At 37.5% G+C, this 22189-nt stretch overlaps 1 protein-coding gene and 1 pseudogene across 1 annotated transcript; one reads left to right on the forward strand and one right to left on the reverse strand.

The window, feature by feature from the left end:
- Nucleotides 1–4536: 4536 nt before the first annotated feature.
- On the reverse strand, nt 4537–11641 carry LOC103037042 (zinc-alpha-2-glycoprotein-like). The gene is made up of 4 exons (XM_049472722.1): nt 11632–11641; nt 10127–10396; nt 8264–8545; nt 4537–4895 (listed from the first exon to the last, which is right to left on the reverse strand). The coding sequence occupies exons 1-4, from the start codon at nt 11639–11641 to the stop codon at nt 4537–4539; spliced, it is 921 nt and encodes a 306-aa protein (XP_049328679.1).
- Nucleotides 11642–14291: 2650 nt separating this feature from the next.
- On the forward strand, nt 14292–19288 carry LOC103043382 (major histocompatibility complex class I-related gene protein-like; annotated as a pseudogene).
- The last annotated feature ends 2901 nt before the right edge of the window (nt 19289–22189 follow it).

The following is a 22189-nucleotide window of genomic DNA, read 5'->3' on the forward strand; positions in this document are numbered from 1 at the left end:
CTGTAAATACACACAATGTTACATTAATGCATTCTTACAATTACACTAATTTATACTGTTCTAATGTCTCACACACACACACACACACTTCTACACATAGGTACTGTTAGTGCACTTTAGTCTTTAAAAACAGAGGATATGAACAAAAGTGTGTGTAGTAATAAAGTACAAGTAATTTGTTACATTACTTAAGTATAAATGTAGGTTATCTATACTTTACTGAAAGTAATTATTTTACATTTTCACACAATTATCTGAACTTTCTCCTCCTTACATTTTAATAAAAACAGTCTCGTTACTCCTGTTTCATTTCAGCTGGTTTTTATTCCGGCTTCTCATCCTTCAATAAAACCCCTATCCAGATAAATCTCTCCATCCAGATAGAGTGAATCTGATTGTGATTGGATGTAGAGAAGTATAAACATATACCATTCCGACTCCCTATTGGTTTATGTTGATACTTCAACTTCTACAGAAGTATTTTATTAAACACTAATATCTATACTCCTACCTACAGAGTAATGAATAGAGATACTTTTCACACTATTGTTAATCTACATTTGTTATCTTGTACTGTTCATAGAAGTTATATCATATAACAATTGTGTGAAAGAGAACTGTGCTCAGTAAACAGTAAATTAGCTAATATACCTGGATGTGTTAAAACCAGAATACACTGTACAAAATGGAGTCTGATGATACTACAGCATGGTTCCACTATTATAGAACCTGTTCTAGGTATTATTATTATTATTATTATTTTATAACATATATTGGAGTTGTTATTTGGTTTGTATATATTAATATAATAAACTAGGAAATTAACTCATTCTTTCCTAAAGTAACAGCAGATAACAACAACTGGAGCTAATCTACTGAAGAAGAGATTAGAGGATGTATAATAAAGCAGCTGTACTCACAGATCAGAACACAGATGATCAACACAACCACTGAGATCAGAACAACGATCAATCCAGTCCGTGATCTCCCATCTGCGCAGTTAATGCATTTTCCATCTAAAAGAACACAAAACAAAACTGAATATATCCTATACTGATCTACTACTAATAAACACTGGTGATTATATAATAAAACAACAGTGATTCTGTGGGATCTAACAGTACAAAGTACTCAAGGCTCAAGACTAACTTTTTGCACCGGTTGTACCAGTTTATTCTTAGACCGCACCCATATTTTTGACTGCATTTCAACCTTTTTTTTTAGCACTGTTCATCTAGGCAATATTGACTTGTAAACAATTAACTAACAATCTGGTCAGCAAAAAGATTCTAGAAGAAAGGTAATATGCAGAAAATGTGTTGGTGTTTAAAGTGCTTTACTGATCTTAAATTTAAGCTTAAATCTCTCAAGATAAATTAAATAAAAAGAAAGTGTAAGAGTGTTTTAAGGCTTCAAACTGAACATTATTAGATCAATATCTTATGGATTGTGCTCCATGACCCAATACCAATTTTATATAGTTTGCTGAACCTTTATTTACTTGAAATTCACACATGCCAGCGGATACTTTAATACGTCCTAAAGAGTAACTACACTCTAAGACATTTTTACATTAATCGTTAAAATGTATTGCACTGCAGTAATCATCTATACCAGCCATGCTTAAAACACTTAAAATTAGATGCAATTATTAAGAGAATTTATATAATTGACCATATTTTGATCAAAAGTGTACTTACTAAATTCAAAATAAATTAAAATAGATTTTCTTTATAGTTCTTGGTTAACAAGTGTAAGTCTACAAGCTGATCTAATGACTTTTATTATGACACGTAGCGAATAGTGGATTAGCTGCAATGGCTAACGGCTAACTGTGTTTCCTAGCTGCATTAATCACTGTTTTTTATAACAGATTGATTTCTTAGTGCTGGTTAGAGTGAGTAGGATCTGTGGTTTGATAGTCCATGTGGATTTTGGATATAGTTTACTTTAGTCTACCTTCACAACACCAGAATTCAGCTGTCGGCCCTTGGTTAGCTAGGCTAACAGACTGCAGATTTTACTGAAGATGGCTAACGGCTAATGGGGAACTGTATTCCTGAACTAAATTAATCACTGTTTTTAATAACAGATGGGTGTGTTTGTGCTGGTTAGTGTAGTTTGTAGATCCTGTGGTTTTATAGTATGTGTGGATTATGACTATAGTTTACTCCAGTCTGTAGTTTTATATCTTTACAACACCAGAATACAGCTGTCAGTCCAGTGCTAGCTAGGCTAACAGACTGCTGTTAATAGAGATGGCAAGCAGCTAACTGTCCATGCTAACAGTATTTCTGAGCTAAATTAAGAGCTGTTTTCATAATTAATTATGTTAAAAACATTCATCGATGGATTCAGAGTGATGTTGAAATAGAATTATATCACATATCACTCGCTCTGATTGGTTTAGCCAGGAAAAGGAACTGTATGTTATAAACTGTATTAAAAGTATTGTATGGTAATTTGCTATTACCATATAAGCACTAGGGGTGGGCAATATATCATATACAATATATCGTGACACAGAAATATCATGATATTAAAAATCCATATCGTGATAAAAGGGATGGTTTGTCTTAAAAGTAGTCCATTATTTACTGTGAAGCTTTAGGTGTAATTATTGTAGAATTGTTTTAGTTTATAGTTTTGTTTGCAGTTTACATGCATGCACTAAATATTCTGCAATATTTTTGCTGCATTATATTATTTTATGCCCGTCAGGTCTGATGCTGATAGCGCTTCTGTTTCTCCCACGCTCAGTGCTTCCTGCGATCTCCAGTCTCCGAACTACACTACCCAGAACGCACCACACGCTGACATCACACATTCACCTGATCTCAGTACACCCCCCGGAAGTCCGGAATACAAATTTTTCACAGTATAAATAGCCCTTTCACACGCATACCTGTGCTGAGTATTGATTGGTTTTCCACTTTACAACGCGTTTCTATTTTTGCCTTTGTTTCCTTTTGTGTATGACCCCTGGATTGTTTATACCGTTGCTGATTTTTGCCTGCTCTTCACTATTGCCTTGCCATGTATGACCTCAGGACTGTCCCTCATTTTTCGGTACGTGTTATCTCTCTGGCTGCTGTTCGCCCCTGTTGAACCTTTTCTGTTTATTGACTACCCGTTGTTTCTGTGCTGTAAAATAAATCACAGTTTTCTGCATCTGCACGTGTCTGTCTAGCCTTGACAATGCTATATTATTTATTTTTCCACATTATGATTATACTGTTATAAATTAATTAATTATTTTTCTGTTTTTTATTTTGCCAAGTATATCGTTATCGCAAAAATACCCTGAAATATCGTGATATATACATTTTAGAGCCATATCGCCCACCTTTAGTAAGGAGCAAACTGATTGGCTCTTATTGTTGAAGCTGAACGCTTAAGTGTAATGCAGTGAGCTGGAATTAACTACAGTAAACTCAAAATTCTAAAACTCTAAACTAAGCTCACTGGAGTCAATAACTCATTTTAAACTTTTAAAGAGTTCTTTTAACTTTTTATTTATTTTAATTATTTTGTCTTTTTATTTACCTAATTTTATGTTTTACCTTTAAGCCCTTTTTTATTACTGGTTTTTACTTTTGGCCTTTTACCTTTTTATTTCATTTACTTCATCCTTTTATTTTTTTATACTTTTTTTTACAATTATGGTGTTATTTTGACCTCTATTTCTTTAATTGTGTTTATATTTTATTGTCCTGATTATTTATCGCTTTATTTTATTGCTTTACATTTTAGTCTGTCTGCACATCCTATTTTTTGAAATTATTTTATTTCTTCTTCATTAAACTTTATATTGTTTGCTCTTTTTTGTTTGCTTTATATTGTTTTTCAAATTAAAATGTATTTTTCAGTCTCTTTAAGTTGTAAATGCTCGGCTACACTGGAAATGAGGGTTCCCCTCATGTATTATGTATTACCGAGTGAAAATAAAGGTTCATTGATTGATTGATTGATGATGGTAGAGTCTGACCGCTGCACAAACTCTTCTCCAGCACATCCCAAAGATTCTCAATGAGGTTAAGATCTGGACTCTGTGGTGAACTCTCTCTCAATCCATGTGTGAAAATGATAAATGATGCTCCCTGAACTCTGAACTCTTTCACAATTCCAGACCCATCAATCCTGATATTGTTATCTTAGAATATAAAGAAAAAATCCATTGGTGGAATAATCTGGTCTATAATATTCAGTATATTCAGGTAGTCAGCTGACCTCATTCTTTCAGCACATACTGCTGATGAACCTAATCCTGCAGACCAACTGCAGCATCAACCAACCAACCCCACATCATTTACTTACTTAAATCCAGGTGGAAACTTTTATTTTGGCCAGGTAGTGTATTTTAACCAGTGGTTGGTCTCCTCATTAACCCCTTCATGCCTAATGAAAGATCTCCTAATGCTCTGTGTTCTGTTTTATTACTCTGAATAAAAATAATAAATATAAATAAATGCCTCATTCCCAAGCTTTGACTGGAACCCCAGAGTAAATAACACTAATCAAACACTAACTAAAACCTCACCAATAGTGCACTCCATTAGAGTTTCCCAGCAGGATCACTGGAAATAAGTACCATAAGTGGATATATTTACCCCATAGTTTAATCACTGGTTCTGTGAGGGAGCTGTGAGACACGTGACAGTAATAATCTGCTTTATCGTCTTCCTGTATCTCCACACTCTTCCTCAGCTGGTAGGTTCCATTGTGATTGGGTCTGATTTCAGAAGATGTGATCAGATGATCAGGAATTTCAGTGGTGAACTTCCTCAGACTCATCTTCACGTCTTTGGGGTAGAATCCCGTAGCCATGCAGGTCAGGATCCGCTTTCTCGAGTCTCTTATAGATTTCTTTGCAAACATATGAACAGCAGGTGGAGCTAAAGAGAGAAAAAGCAGATCTCCATTAATATAATGATCATCACTAACTGGCAGCTCATGCCTTTCTAATTACACTACATGCATTATGTTTTTGCAATAAAACAAATTTTACCTCACAATTCCAAAACATAATCAATTCAAATGCACTGTAATACTGTGAACAAAATATGAATGAACGAACACGCACTTTTGTTTTATTTACTTAATTTATTTTATTCTATTTTTACATTTAATTTAACCACAAATGACTTAATTTCAGAACCAAATGATGAATAGATGAAGTTACACTTATATAGCACCTTTTCAGAAACACGAGGATGCTTTAAAATCACATTGTACACTCCACTATTTATACTCATTTATATCTCGTCCACACACTGGTGAGAAACTGCAGCCAATCACACACAACATACTCTCAACCGGAAACAACCATACACCTGAAGGAGCTGACCCAGAACAGAGTGCCAATCCAGCATAAAGTCATGTCATTCACACTTACACGCACCAAGACAAATATAGAGAATCCCATTTTTCTGAGCAATTTAGAAAATCCAATTTACCTGATCTTTATGTTTCTGGACTGTTGACTTTTAAAGCTGTATAATGTAAAATTTATCTTAAAATCAAACTAACCAAATAAGATGTAAGCGTAAGACTTTCAGGTTTAATTCAAGAGGTTGAACAAAAATATCAAATGAAGCGTTTATTAATTATAACCATTTGTATAACCATTCTTCTACAATGTCTCCTCATTTCAGGAGCTCAAATGTAATTGGACAAATGAACCATAAATAAAATGATAATTTATAATGCACTGCTGAGGATCCTGGGCCAATGATACCAGCAATACTGGTTCATTTTTATTTATAAAGCTCTGTGTGTTAAATTCTCATCATGTTTGTGCTCTGTCTCAATAGTTTCTAAGATCTGTTGGAAGACGTGAGACAGAGCACAAACATGATGAGAATTTAACACACAGAGCTTTATAAATAAAACTTAAACCTTTCTCAGATTGTGCACCATGATCATTTTTATAACCTTCAAAACCTTAAAAACAAATTACAGCTTTTTGCGCCTTCTTGGCCAGCCTTTCCTCGAAAAAAAAAAATCTCAATGGACCGCCTGTTTAAATAAAGGTTAAAAAAAACTGTATATTCCACAATTAACTTTTAGGGCCCTATTTTAGTGATCTATAGCGCACCAGTTAATTGCAGGTCGTGCAGCTGGATTTAGGGCATGTACGCAAATATGCCTTGTGCAGCTCAAAATGCACAAAAGGCATGTACTACTTCTCTAATTTATTCATGGGTGTGGTTAATTTTGGGTGTAGTGTGAAATAAACCAATCAGAGTGTCAGTTGCTCATCATTCCCTTTAAGAGTCAGGTGAGCTCTGACTTAGGCGCGTTTGTATTTTAACAGCGCAGCGCTTTTACTTTTACAATGTTGCCGAACATTTACACGTTAAAACGAATTGAAAACATTTAATAAGAAATTAAAAATGATAAGGAACAAAAAATAAATAATAAATAAAATAAATACTAATAAACTAATCAACATTTAGTATAAATGAATAAAATACATATGTAAAAAGGAAAAAAGAAAATCTAAAAAGATCATAAAAACAAATTGACACATAAAAAGCAAAAAATATAATACAGAATAAGAATATATAATAAGAAAAAGGTAATAGCAAAAGTAAAGTAAAATAATAAGAATGATATGAAATTATAAAATGAATAATAATGAACTAAGAACATAAGAATAAAAAAACATTAGATTAAAAATGGTAATAAATAAATAAAAAACAAATACAAAATTTAAATAATAACAAAAAAATTAACTTTTTTTTTTAAAACACTAATTTAAATCAGTCACATGCTCTCTGGTGGTATTTAAAAACTAAAAGTTGTAAAAGCTGAATTATAACTGTAGTGAATTCCAGCTCACTGCTGCTGTTCTGCAGCTAAAAACAGATTTTCCCAGTTCACTAAAAACTCTTGGTACCTGACAGGTGATCCAGACACTGGAGCGAGTCTGATAATTACTGTTATTAAATGAGATTAAGGGAGAGATACGTGAATTTCTAAAAAAAATTAGCCAATGAGATTCTCTTCATGCAGCTACTGAGAACTATCCAGCTCTATGGTATAGTGAGCAGTGGTGAGTAAGGGTAAGGGTCACCAAGACAGAAACACGCCAGAAATGTACCTGAACACACCTCACTTACAGACCAACACGCCCATCAGTGTAGATATATTCAGAAACTCCAGGGCTGGACTGGTAATCTGGTGTAGCGGCAAATGCTGATTTTTTTTCTTCTTCCTTTTTTTCTAAGAGACCGGCCCACAAGTTAGAGGGGGTTTTTCTCTCTCTTTCCCTTTTTTATCTGTCTCTCGCTCGCTCTCTCTCTCTCTCTGACTGTCTCTCTCACTTTTTCTCTCTTTCCCTTTTTTATCTGTCTCTCGCTCTCTCTCTCTCTCTCTGACTGTCTCTCTCACTTTTTCTCTCTTTCCCTTTTTTATCTGTCTCTCGCTCTCTCTCTCTCTCTCTCTCTCTGACTGTCTCTCTCACTTTTTCTCTCTTTCCCTTTTTTATCTGTCTCTCGCTCTCTCTCTCTCTCTCTCTGACTGTCTCTCTCACTTTTTCTCTCTTTCCCTTTTTTATCTGTCTCTCGCTCACTCTCTCTCTCTCTCTCTCTCTGACTGTCTCTCTCACTTTTTCTCTTTCCCTTTTTTATCTGTCTCTCGCTCGCTCTCTCTCTCTCTCTCTCTGACTGTCTCTCTCACTTTTTCTCTCTTTCCCTTTTTTATCTGTCTCTCGCTCGCTCTCTCTCTCTCTCTCTGACTGTCTCTCTCACTTTTTCTCTTTCCCTTTTTTATCTGTCTCTCGCTCGCTCTCTCTCTCTGACTTACTCTCTTTATTTGCTCGCTCTTTCTCTTTTTTCGCTCTCGCCCTTTTTCTCTGTCTCTCGCTCGCTCTCTTTCTCTCTCGCTCTCTCTCTCTAATATAATTTAATTTAATCAATCTAAATCTGATATTTCTTAAAAATAACACTAAAATGCATCCAGTAATAAGGAAAAATATTTGTATTGTAATGTGTTAACGTAATGCTGTTGTTTTTGTTTTTAATAAAGAAATTACAAGTTGGTTGTGCTCTGCAAATTAACCAAAAATGGTCTAAACCAAAAATGCCAGGGCCGATTTTTTGTCCCAGTCCATCCCTGCTAAACTCTGACGCTATTTTAACAGCACCAGGGCAATTTGACACGTGACATCTATAACTGCTAATACCACGACTGATAAGACAAAGAACAAAAATGAAGACGAAAATTATGAAACAATTTCAGCAAGTATTCAGATACTTACATTGACTTGTGTTGATATCAGTAGTGTTGGCAGTTCTGTACTGTAAGTACATCTCCAGCACCTTCACACACTCGTCACATTTTTTAATAGCAATTAGACGATAGTCTTTATTCCACTTCTCCAGCATCCTGTCCGTCGGCTTCCCCGAGGTTAACCACATCTCAGACGTGCAGTTAAAGTAAATTAACTCAATTCCATCATAGGCTAACTCACTAATACTCTTAACAACCGTCAGAGACCTGTCGACCTCACAGCCGTGCCGCCACTGAAGAACATGACCATCTAAAACAGAAGAACAGAAACATTTTAGTAACTATTTAATATTATATGGATTTCTGCATGAATATCTAACTAATTTTAATCTGGGCTTCATCTAAATAACTAAAAAATACACTAAATCCAGGCCTACCAGTACCAGTACCAGCTGCAGTGGTTTGTGTAAAAGGCAGTCTGAGCTGTTCATCTTCATTTTACATAAATTCATATTAAATTTTAGTCCAGCCCGAGTGTCTTAACGCTTTTTGTGAACTATAAAGACTATAAAAAATTTGTAATAATTACAGTTACAATTATATATCAAAGAGTGTGCACACACTACACATATACACACACACACACATATAGGTATACATATAATCACCTACAGTATAACCTCTGGGCATAAATATTAAACTTTATTAATATTCTGTAATAATAATCATGATTAAACCACATTTTCTCTTCTTCTTAAAAATGTGAATAAAACAAATGTTAGAATATATCTATATTAATGGTGTAATTAAATTTAAAATAAATTTGTTGTGGAAATTTGGTGGTTTGGAGTGAAATAATAATGTTGAATGCTGAGTCAGGATCGAAGTGAGCAGCAAGGTTTTATTGAAGTCAGACAGTGTCGCGTACACCAAGAATCTGCTTGCCCCCAGCTGCCCCCTCACGGCCTCTTATCTGCTCTCCCAGCCCCCAGCCCAACCAAACTCTGGACCCCTGCTGTGTTAAACCTCCCCCATTTACAGCCCTTGGTATTTGTACAAAACCAGATGTAACGATTTACACAGTTGCAAACACTTTAACATTAAGAATCATTTAATACCACAGCATTCCATTACAACATGAGGAACTGTTTGGCCACTTTATTCTGCAGCTCTGATTCCAGAGCTTGTTAGACTCTTGGCGGTTTCTGCGATGTATCTGCGCGTCCATGTTTTATCTGCGATGGTAGGAACGAAAAGTGAAAGGAACCAAAAATTCAGAGAGCAGAAGCTTGAGAAATGCTAGAATCCAATTGTGTTGGAATGTCACTTTCCAGTGGGAGCGCAGGGTAAGTTTTGAGACTTGGCTCATGCAAATAGTGACGTAAACAATGTCAACAACCAATAGGAGAAGAGCTACGGAAAGCTGCAAGGCAAGCGCGGGAACGTTTGCGGAACTGAACATGGATGAGACTGCGCCGGTGACTCAGAAATCACGGTTCTCCTGGAGTGTAGAAATGGAGGAGAAACTAGTGGAGCTGTGGAGTGAGCTAGAGCAATAATAATATAATATAAATAGTTATAATAATAATAAAATTGTCTCAAAAAGAATTTAGTTGCAGTCTTGCAAATAATGACGCTGCAAGATCCCCAGTCTTTGCAAAATCTTAGTCTGTGAGTAAAAATCTGTCAGACTTCAGTCTATTAAAAGTCTTTTCAGAGACTTAGCATGAATCAAATATTGGGTCTATATATAGTACTGCTCCAAAATATCCTTTATAGAGACAGTCAAAACTGCTAGAGCAAATGTACCAGAGAGAGAGTAAAGAGAAAGCTCTTAAACAACATACACCACCTTAATTGCATAAGAAGAAGAATCCACAACATTTCTCACCTGACTGAGAGTGTCTGAACTCATTTAGCTGTTGGTCGAGGAGTCTATTTAACAGCTGTCTGTCGTACTGCAGTTTCTCAGAGCTGGTTTTCCAGTCAGATTCTGGAATGTTCTTCAGCCAGTTCTGTTTAGCAGTTCTGGGTTTATTTGAGCTGCTGTTGTAGAAATCTATCTGTCTGTCGTCCAGCAGAGTTACAGCAGTGCAGTCGTAGAGATGAGAATCAGAGGTTTTAGACTGAATAGTGTAGAGATATAACAGAGAGTGTTTATCTGTAGAGAAACAGAGGAAAAATCATTTCACCAGCCGATTCATTATAATAAATAAGAACAGTAATTTACAGAAAACTGAAACAATGCACTGATTAGTTTATTCGATTGGACAAAAATTGAAAAGTTTTATTTATTTAATACTTACTATGATTACATTAGCAGGTTAATGATATTAGCTAAATTAGGGATTCACATATTTGGCAACCAAAAATGATAAACAAAGGCCCTTTCAGTGTTTTGTCTAAATAAGTGAAAAGTGATCATTGGGAGATGTTTTTCTCATCTAAGCCTGCTTTAGACTTCTTCTCCACAATTTTATCTCTGAGTTCCTTAAGTTTTCATGATTCTGTTTTTCACTAGTGTTCACTAACAAACCACTGAGACTTTCACAGAACATCTCTATTTATACTGAGACTAAATTACACACAGCTGGATTATTAACTCTATTAACTTATAAAGTTTAGATTTCTGAAGGCTGTTAGTGTATCACTTAAAATCTCAGTAAAACACATTTAAGTTTGTGGTTGTAAGGTGAGAAAAGATATATAAAAGATATACAAAAGAGGTATGAATACAGTAACACACTGGCATGTACTGTAAATTTACCACAAAATAACAGTTATTCTAACTTACTGTTATGTATTGTCAATATACATTTAAAAAAAACTGTTCAATTTTTTTTTACTGCGGCCAAGCCAGCCTCCACTTCTAAACGCTTGTTTAAACTAGCCGCCGCGCTTTTTTATTTGGTTGTGCATACACTAAACATTACGGCATTTTTTTTTTTTTTCAAAATAAAAGCACAGTGTATCCGCGTTTGCAAGTGGAGACTGGCTTGACCGCAGTAAATAATTTGCGTTAAATGCGTAAAAAACCCACAAAAACCCACAAATTATTGTTAAATTAATGTCGAATTAATGTTGCCACAAAATCCTTTGTGTAGGTAAACGCAGCGCACAGAACAGGATGTTTGAAATCACTTTCGTTTTCAGCACCTCACCCGCACGTGTTAATGTTACATTTGACTGTACTATTTTTGTGCATTTCGATAAATTACAATGAACAACAACAACTAACTATTTAATTCAATCCCCCAAAGGAGGCAAACTTTTCAAAGTGAAACTAAATAACTTACACCCCAACAACTGATCCTCTAACTTACCTCCAAATACAGCCGGAAGATGATTAAATACAGCCAAAAATACTAAAAATAAAGCAGCAGAAGTCATCTTTACCCTCCCACATTGTAACTAATATAAAAATATTCATTATACGGTGAGAGACCGAGTAACACTGCAAGTACTTAGGGTCCGTAAGTTAGAGAAAGGCGGAAGTCCCCAAAGACCCGCCCCCATCAAACAACACCCCCCTCTGGCCCGCTTTCCTCGAGTCCACACGCCACAGTGTTGTACTGTATAAAGTATTTTCTTTATATATTTTTAAATATTTTTTTAACTCTGTTTATTTAAGAAAAAAACTGAATTGCATTAAAAGGAATATATATATATATATATTTTTTCATCAGAACAATTTTATTTAAAAAAAGAAACAAAGAAACTAAAAATTTTTTTTTTGGTGGTTTCTCCTTTTCTACCTCAAAAAAGATTTATTTTCCTAATGTTAAGGCAAACCTGGTTTTGTTGCTGTTCCATCTTTTATTAAAAAAATGTTGATTGTGATAATAAAGTATTTTGTTGTCACGTACAATCCCAGCTGGCATTTCAACATTGAATAAACGTTGTTATGGATGTTATGGATGAATCAAGGTTGGATTTGATGTTGATTTTAAAAAGTGAATCAACATTGATATGGGAATGTTGTTTCAACGTCATACGTTCAACCTTTAATAAACCATAGCTCACTAAACTGAGAAAATCCTATGTTTAACAGAGTTTTAACAATAAACTGTAGTAAATCTGAGTATAAATAAAGTTACCCACCACCACTACCAATCTGATTACTGAACAACTGATCTCAAAAACAGTAAAACTATTAGAACATGAACATGGTGTTCAATTAAAAAGCAGATACTGCAAATAGAAGTAAAACACTGTTTCACTCCTTCAATTGTATGATGATGAAATGTAAAATGCAGATTCAAAAGCCAGAAGTTTGAGGACATTATGTTGCTTCAATGTTAAAATTTCAACGTTCAAACAACAACAGACATTACTTTAATCATATTTAAACTACATTTAAAGGTTGAAGGTCAGTTGTGTGCCAGCTGGGATGTTTGGAAAAAAACTCCTGGGTCTTTTGGATCCTTGGATCTACGAAGCTTAAATATTAAAACAGTATCAGTATCGGTATTGATATCGGCAATACTGGCCCTGCATTTACTTGGTATCATATCAGTACCAAAACTCACAGTATTGTCCTCTACTTCTCTACCTCTACTTAGAACTTCTAATGAACAAGGAGTCAATTCTTCAAAACGAATCCTTTTTCTTGCATCCCCTGATATGACCCACTGAACAGTCTCTTATACCCATACTTTATATGTATATATGTATGATGCTATTTTTGGACCATAAGATTGTCAGTTGGGACACTGCATTAATAAAATCATAATAGACCTTTTTATTGGGTATTTTAAGTTGATCATGTATAAATAATACATCATAACCCATTGATTTTAAATATGGTATGGATGTTTATATATAAGTTACTTTTTTTTATAAAATATTAGACATATATTACAGTAAAAGTATTCATACCCCTTCGAACAGTAAAGGAAAGTGTGGTATAATCACAGTAATACAATCTGGGTTTGCAGCATTGGGCCCATGGCCACAGCACAGAAGTGCCAAAATAACTCGTAATAGCACTTGTGTATTATTGCTTAAATAAACTGTAAAACCGAAAAATTATATTTTTGTAAATCTTACCATATATACTATTTACTGTCATGCAATTAATCTGTTAATATATTTTTAAAAAATCAAAAATTATTTTAATTATAGTTTTTTATTTAAACCCTCTGTCCCTCTGATTGAACTTCAGAATCAGACTGGTTATAGTTCTGTCTAGTAAACAGTGAGTAATAACATAATATGTGGTTTAGGATGATTCTGTCGTTCTGAACACACTTTATACAGTGTTTTTCCCCAAAATTCATCCCTTCAACCCCTAAACTCTCTATAGCACAGTGCAGTTCCTCCACATTCCTCTAATGTTTCATACTGTTTTTAGAGCCATTCCTGTGCTTTTATCTTTCTCTGAGATCAGCAGTGCTATCTAAAGTCCTGTAGCTCCACCTTGTGTCCTGAACACGCAACTAACACTATATGTCCAAATGTTTGAGGACACTTTCTAATGATTGCAGAATTCAGCTACTATAACTTTCACTTATTGCTGATATAAATGTGCAAATTCACAGAAACACACACAGCGTGTGTAATCCCTGTAGAAGAAGAAGAACTGCTGATAGAATAGGAATCTCTGGAGCTGATAAACTAACATGAAGCTGTTATTTACATCATGCCTGATGAACAGTGGAACTGTGTTCTCTGGAATGATGGAGCTCCATACAGTACTTTAAGATGGGATGAGTGGGATGACTGGATGACCTTATCAACATTCATGTCATTAATGCTCATGAATGCAATCAAATCCTCACAGCAGTGTTCCAACATCTATCAGAAAAACTTTGCTGGACAGTAAAGTAGGACTGTAGAGTTTATAGTTAATATAAACCGTTAATTTATATGTTTACATGTTTTAGATTTCAGTATAAGGGGCATTGCCTCTGCTGATTGGCTGAGGTGTCTGTTTTTTTTTTTTACATACCTGTACAGGTTTTACCTGTCTCACACTCATGCAGGTGAGAGAGAGAGAGAGAGAGAGAGAGAGACAGGTGAATAACAGGTAGATCACTCTGAGGGAAAAACACAGAATGGCTGTCTGGGTTCTGATTCTGCTCTGTGCTGTTGGGTCAGATATTAGTGGTGAGTTCTGATTTTATACAGCAGATATTATACTGTAATCTCCTCCGTATGTGGTGGTAATCTGCAGAGTTTATTAGCGAGTTTATATCATGCAACTTTATTAATATTTTAATTAATAATAATATAATATTTTTCTACAGTGTTTAATGTATTTAATCAATTATTTGTCTAAAAAAAGAGTTTAGGCTCAGTAAAGTAAGTTTATTTTTTTATAAAGTTTCAAACTTTCATACACAGAGGTTTAAAGGTGCTGATCCCCCGATGCACTCAGTCCCACTGATCCACCTTAAAAAACACTGTAAATAAAACTGAGGAGAGTTTACAGGAGGGGCGAGTAAATCATATTGGAAGAAATAGAGTAATTTAGATTAAAATTAGACACACAAACTATTATAAGCAGGGTTCAGGTGTGTTACTTTTAAAGATAATTTTAAACATACAATTTTTTTATCAAACATTCCTCCCACAGATAAATTCTCTGTTATCTGCTCTAATTTTAAAATTTAAAAGCGGAAAGCTACTCAAAACTAAAAAGCTTAGTATAAAAACTTCAAATATTAAATCTGACCAAATTCACTTTGGTTTTTATTTCTGCTGACTCTCTTTTAAAAATAATTTTAAAAGCTTAGTTGTGTTAATCACACGTTTTACATGAATACAACTAACGTAGCGGTCACAACACTATATTTTTATATTTGTTAGTCACAAGTTCCCAGTTGTTAACTTAAATTATTACATATCTGTATTTATTGTCAGCAATATAAACTTACAGTAATGTAAATATAAGTAGCTGGACCCACCCAGTATATTGTCTATCTACACTCAGCAACACTAAACACAGTAACTTGCTCTTATAGCCTACAACACTGATACCAGACTATAGATACCATATTTTTTGCACTATGAGGTGCACTTAAAATCTTTTAATTTTCCCCAAAATCATCAGAGCTCCTTATAATCTGGTGTTCCTTATGTATGAATTTTATCAGTCAGGTATTAAGGAGCAGTAAAGATACTCCACTGAAGTACAGAGTTATACAGGAGTTTCAGTGAAGTTTCTCCAGCACCGGGACTGGAGCAGCATTAGCATTACTGCTAATCGCTATTTTCCCATTCAGAGGTGAGTATATCGGTCTGTAGCCTGCTGCTAACCCCGGCTAGCAATGCTGAAGCAGTATTAGCTTTAGCTAAACGTGCTATGCACTAGCTCTTTCACTTTTCAGAGGTGAGTATTATCGGCCTGTAGCCTGCTGATAACAATGGCTAGTACTGCGGGAGTAGCATAGCATTAGGCGCTAACTGCGTTAAGCACTTTCTCTTTCATTGTCTAGAGGCAAGTATATCGGACTGCAGCCATGCCTGTAGCGTAGCCACTAATTCTAATGCTGCTGCACCCAGCATTAGTGAACATCTGGAACTCTAAGCTAACTGTAAGTAAACAGAAGCGCTTTACTCACCCAAATAAACATCCACCACTCATTTTACTTACAGAATTACAGTTTTGTTTAATTAGCTTATCACCCCACCATCACCAACCAGCGGCAAGACCTGCTGAATTAGAAGAAAAACATGGAGACACACCTGTTCCTTACTAGTGTTGCATAATGCACCTTATAATCCAGGGCACCTTACAGTCTGAAAAAAAACAGTATTATATAACACAAATTATATAAACCCCAAGAGATGCAGCAGCAGCCTGCGGGGAATGAGTACACACTGACGGTGAGGGGGAGGTGGGAGGACATGCACAATATGCAAATAGCGTGACCAACATCACGTGAACCCCCTGCAGAATTGCTCAGTAGACCCCGTTTAACTAAACAAAGAGTCAAACTGAGCATGTGCAGTAGTGCAGAGTAGTAGGCGTAGCCTCAGGTTTTAACAAGAAACTAAATAATTCTAAATAATGTTAGTTGAGGTGTTGAGGTTTAGTTTGCTAGTTTGCTATAGTTTACATTTAATTCAATATTTTTTGTTTAACTGATTTACAAATCACAAGGAGTACAGTTTTAAGTTTATTTTTTTAGAGTAGAGCTGCATCTTCTGCACAAGAATAGAAATTAATGCAATGTTTTCTAATGATTTTTCCCAGTGGGAGCATGTTTATTTTCCATTCCAGAGAGACACTCTCTGTTCTACATTTACACCACCCTCTCCAAAGACGTGTCTCTACCAGGAATCTACGAGTTCACAGCTCTGGGTCTGCTGGATGACCGAGAGATCGACTACTACAACAGTAAGGAGCAGAAGAAGATTCCTAAACAGAGCTGGATGATGGAGAAGATGCAGGAAGATTACTGGGTGTCACGTGGTCCCTGTCTGTTCTCGTGTTTCTGTGTTTATTTACCTTTTCTGTGCCTGTCTCTGCTTGTGACTGTGAGTGTGTCTCCCACGTGATCCGTGTTCCTCAGTGTTTCTTGCCCTCACCTGTGTTCATTTGTAACTCCGCCCCTTAGCCCCAGGTGTTTTCTGTTTCCCGTGTGTGTGTTACACTATTTATAGTCCGTGCTCCCTTTCCCTCGTGTCGGTTCTTGTGCTTTGTTAGCCTGTTGTGGTTGTGTCTCTGTTCCCCATGTTTCTTGTTTTCAGTTTAGTTTCAGTTTATTTGTTTATTTTTGTCTTTTGTTTATTGTTAAATAAAATCTCTCGCATTTGCGTCCGCTCTCCTCGTCCTTCCTTCCCGCACCCTGACAGAAGAACCGACCAAACAATGGATGCAGCGAGTGGCTTCTACCTGGGTTCCAGATTGGCGATCCGCCGCACCTCCCTTTCTCGCGGCGTGCTGGAGGAGCAGCCTTCTCCGAACTCCTCAGCTAGCCGGCGCCGGAGGAGGAAAAGACGGCAGCGGCGTTCTCAGCGCTCCCGCTCGCCTGTGGAGGACCCTCTCAAGGGGGGAGCACTTTTGGGGGGGGGGGGCGCACCGTGTTGGCAGGGACGCAGGTTGTGAGGAGTCTTATTTCTGGGATTATGTAGACTTCCTCACACCTGCGTCCAGCTCGGAGGAGGAGGAGGGAGATTACCTCCCTACACCAGCCCGTCGGCCGTTGCCTGCAGGGGCAGTTCTGCCTCCTGCATGCCTTTGTCCGCCCTGGTTCCTGAACGGTCCCGAGCCGGATATCACCGGCGACCTAGCGCTCTCCGAGCCGGACTTCACCGGCGACCCAGCGCCCTCCGAGCCGGACTTCACCGGCGACCCAACGCCCTCCGAGCCGGACTTCACCGGCGGACCAGCGCCCTCCGAGCCGGACTTCACCGGCGGACCAGCGCTCCCCGCGCCGGACTTCACCGGCGGACCAGCGCTCCCCGCGCCGGACTTCACCGGCGGACCAGCGCTCCCCGTGCCGGACTTCACCGGCGGACCAGCGCTCCCCGCGCCGGACTTCACCGGCGGACCAGCGCTCTCCGAGCCGGACTTGAGCGGCGACCCAGCGCTCTCCGAGCCGGACTTCAGCGGCGACCCAGCGCTCTCCGAGCCGGACTTCAGGGGCGACCCAGCGCTCTCCGAGCCGGACTTCAGCGGCGATCCAGCGCTCTCCGAGCCGGACTTCACCGGCAGACCTACGGTCAACTCACCTACTCCTGTGGCCGTGGCTCCCGTTACCACGCCCACTCCCAGGCCCCGCCTTTCCAGGCCTGCTCCGAGGCCACCTGAACTATTTTCTGGAGCTGTGCCCAGGCTGGTCCCACAGACATTTCCACAGACTTTTGCCAGTCCTGGGCACCCATCTATGTTTTTCGTGCCCCTGTCTCTTCCCGTTATGGTTCCTGTCTCTGTCTATGTTCCAGTTCCTGTCCCTGGTGGTTTTTCTGTTCCAGTCCCTGTCACGGTGTTTGTTTCTGTCCCTATTACTGTTTTCATTCCGGTCCCTTTGCCCAGTAATGTCCAGTCCCTGTTTTCCGCTCAGTCTCCTCTCAGGTGTCCTCTGTTCTAGTCTTGTGTTTTTTTTTTGTTTTTTTTGGTTTCCACCCTCTCCTGACCGGCTCCTGGGGGTTTGTTTTTTCGCGCCCCAGGAGTTGCGCGTTAAGGGGAGGGTTCTGTCACGTAGTCCCTGTCTGTTCTCGTGTTTCTGTGTTTATTTACCTTTTCTGTGCCTGTCTCTGCTTGTGACTGTGAGTGTGTCTCCCACGTGATCCGTGTTCCTCAGTGTTTCTTGCCCTCACCTGTGTTCATTTGTAACTCCGCCCCTTAGCCCCAGGTGTTTTCTGTTTCCCGTGTGTGTGTTACACTATTTATAGTCCGTGCTCCCTTTCCCTCGTGTCGGTTCTTGTGCTTTGTTAGCCTGTTGTGGTTGTGTCTCTGTTCCCCATGTTTCTTGTTTTCAGTTTAGTTTCAGTTTATTTGTTTATTTTTGTCTTTTGTTTATTGTTAAATAAAATCTCTCGCATTTGCGTCCGCTCTCCTCGTCCTTCCTTCCCGCACCCTGACACTGGGAAAAAGGAACCCAGTCTCGGTAAAGAGTAAAGAACAGTGGTTCAAGGTTAACCTGGATATTCTGATGAAGAGGATGAACCACAGTAATCAGGGTTAGTGATTTATCAGCATGCCTTTTTTATATTCCTCAAATTTTACTTTTTTAATTCTTGCTTGAACTGAATTTCAGATCTTCATGTTCTTCAGTGGAGAACAGGCTGTGAGATCAGCATTTACCGCGGAGAAGTGAACTTTGTGAGAGGCATCAGTGAGTACGGATACGACGGATCAGATTTTCTTTACTTTAACGATAAAAACATGAGCTGGGTTGCTGCAGTTCCAGAGGCTGAACCTATCCCATCCTGAACCAGTACACCCAGGGCTACCAGGACACAGAGTGTGTGGACTGGCTCCTAAAATTCCTGGATTACAGAAAAGAATTCTGTAAGTTATTAAAATACCTTTCTATTAAAATTATAATAAATTAATTTTCTGTTAAAATAAAGGGCAGTAGTGGAAAACACCCCTTTTAACTTCTGTTATAACTCATTTAACACATTTATCTTGTGGATGTTTCTGTTTTTAGTCAAACAATCTTTCTTTAACACAGTTAAACACATTTTATACACAAATAGCATTCTAACACTGTCAAGGTGTCATACTTCTTCCTGCCTCTGTCAATTCAAACTACAGCTCCCAGAATTCTCTGTTTTCTAAAGGCCCTGTCTTCATTCCTAATTACAGCAGCTTCCCCTGAGTCTGTGTCTAATTACTAATTGTATTTCTGCCTCTTTGCGAAGTATTGCCAACCACATTGTTGGATTCCATGTGTTCCATTCCTGTCTGTTGCTTATTGTGCATGACCCTCACTTTTCTCTTAATTCTTAAAATTCTTAAAACTTTCTCTTTTGTTTTTTTTTTCTTCAGTAAAGTGATAAGTTTTTGAGATTATCTATTTCATGAAAAAAAACATTAACGCAATTAGAACTTGATTTCAGCAACAGATCTCAAAAAAGTTGGCATGGTACAACATAATCGATTTAGGTACTAATAGAAAACAGTTCCAATAGTACACCAATCTGCCAAAATGTGAGCCTAAAAATTGTGAAACAATTTCAGAAAAACACTAAAATAAAACTGCAAAGGTTTTGGATATCCCACCATCTACAGTACATAGTATATAATAAAAAATATAATAGAGAATATGGAGAACTCCCTGTGCATAAGGAACAGGGCATCCTGTCCCCAGAAACACATGGTGTTAAACAGAACGGTAAACTGTTCTGTGGTCAGATGATGCAAAATTATATATTTTATAAACAGTACTGATTCTGAACGGTGTTGATATATGGGTTTGTCTCTGCGTGATCCAGCTTTGACCTGCATTAGTAGATTACAGGATGGTGAACTGTGTCCACAGACAGTATTCTGAAACTGTTCCTGGCAATATAGTCTACATTTGCGGCCCGTTTCCTTTTTTGGAGCGGCCCGCGAGGTATTTTAGAAATAGAATGAAAGTTGGCCCGCTGTTAAGCAGGATTTTATAATGTGAGATTCAAAGTTTGAACGCTAGGTGTCAGAAACGGGCCAAAGAGTCAGGGAGGGTGCGCATTTCTAGTGCAGAAAAAAACGGGCCAAAGAGTCTAAAAGCGGAGAGGGTGCGCATTTCTAGCGCAAAAAAACGTAGCAAAAGAGTCTAAAAGCGGAGAGAGTGCGCATTTCTAGCATAGAAAAACGGGCAAAAGAATCTAAAAGCGGAGAGAGTGCGCATTTCTAGTGCAGAAAAACGGAGCAAAAGAGTCTAAATGCGAAGAGAGGGCGCATTTCTAGCGCAGAAAAACGGGCAAAAGAGTCTAAAAGCGAAGAGGGTGCGCATTTCTAGCGTAGAAAAACGGGCAAAAGAGTCTAAAAGCGGAGAGAGTGCGCATTTCTAGCGCAGAAAAACGGGCCAAAGAGTCTAAAAGTGGAGAGGGTGCGCATTTCTAGTGCAGAAAAATGGGCCAAAGAGTCTAAAAGCAGTGAGGGTGCGCATTTCTAACGCAGAAAAACGGGCCAAAGATTCTGAAAGCAGAGAGGGTGCGCACTTCTAGCGCAGAATATCGGGGCAAAGACTCTAAAAGCAGAGAGAGTGCGCATTTCTAGCGCAGAAAACGGGGCCAAACAGTCTAAAAGTTGCCGTAATTAAGATGTTTTATATTAAGAGACATCATAAAATGAAACACTGTCAAAGATAAAGATAGTAAGTCAAGTAAAATGGTGTGTAAATGAAATAATCAGGAAAATGTATTATTTAAAGTGGTATATTTCATTATTTGTTTTATTACAGGGTCTGTGGCCCGTGACTTCACATATATTTCTCCTTCTGGCCCCCATCAAAAAAAGTTTGGACACCCCTGGTCTACATCTATTTTCTATTCACAGAGCCAAAGCAAATGTACATTTGCTCGACTTTTTCAATTTTCTTTTCTGATGTTTTCAGAAGTGGTGTGGTATATTTTAGAACTGTTTCTATTGTTTTATCCTGACAGCTCCTCCTGATGTTCACGTGTTTGAAAGGAAATCAGTAGCTCACCCAGGAAAGCGTAAACTGACCTGCCTGGCCACGGGATTCCACCGGAAAACCACCTGGATCAATGTGGAGAATTTCTTTCCTAAACGTCTAACAACGTCTTCTGGAGTCAGACCCAATGGTGATGGAACCTACCAGCTGAGGAAGAGTCTGGAGATCCCAGAGGATGATGTGGACCATTACTACTGTAATGTGTATTACAGCTACATCAGTGGACCTATAGTTAAACGATGGGGTAATTATAATAGTATATGATGGTTTATATAGTATTTATTTTATAATTCAATCCAGTTTAGATATTCAGATCAAGTTTTAATTGTAATTTGTATAAAATAAAGATGAAAGAGGCTAGAAATTACATTAAGCTTTAAATTAATAATGACTTTGAATGTAATATATCATACAGTAATAACAGGCTGCATCAGAACATTCACAATCTGCTTGTCTTAAAAAATAAACTGATAATAATCTCTGTGAAAATGTTCTTGATCTACAGAAAAAAACTGCACCATCTGTAACCTTAGTGACGTCGTGATGATTTTTACAGTCACAACTGTTGTCTCTACCTTCGGATCTTTACTCTACAGTTGTTGTTACCTTTGTCTCACAGGTGAGTATAAAAAATACATACACATTAGACAAAAGTACACGACCAGTCAAAAGTTTAACATTCGGTGTGTTTTCTCTCTTTTTAATGATTTTTTACATTGTAAATTTAATATTGAAGACTACACTACTATACCATATATTATAATAATATTATACCACTGACTAATTAAAACTAATTAAAAAAGGAACTTAGGAAAACCTTTCTGTAAGCAGTCTTTTTTTCTTTTCTTTCTCTTGTTTCTCTCTTTCTAAGATCA

This window comes from Astyanax mexicanus, unplaced genomic scaffold (genome assembly GCF_023375975.1).
Source record: "Astyanax mexicanus isolate ESR-SI-001 unplaced genomic scaffold, AstMex3_surface scaffold_31, whole genome shotgun sequence".
NCBI lineage: Eukaryota > Metazoa > Chordata > Actinopteri > Characiformes > Acestrorhamphidae > Astyanax > Astyanax mexicanus.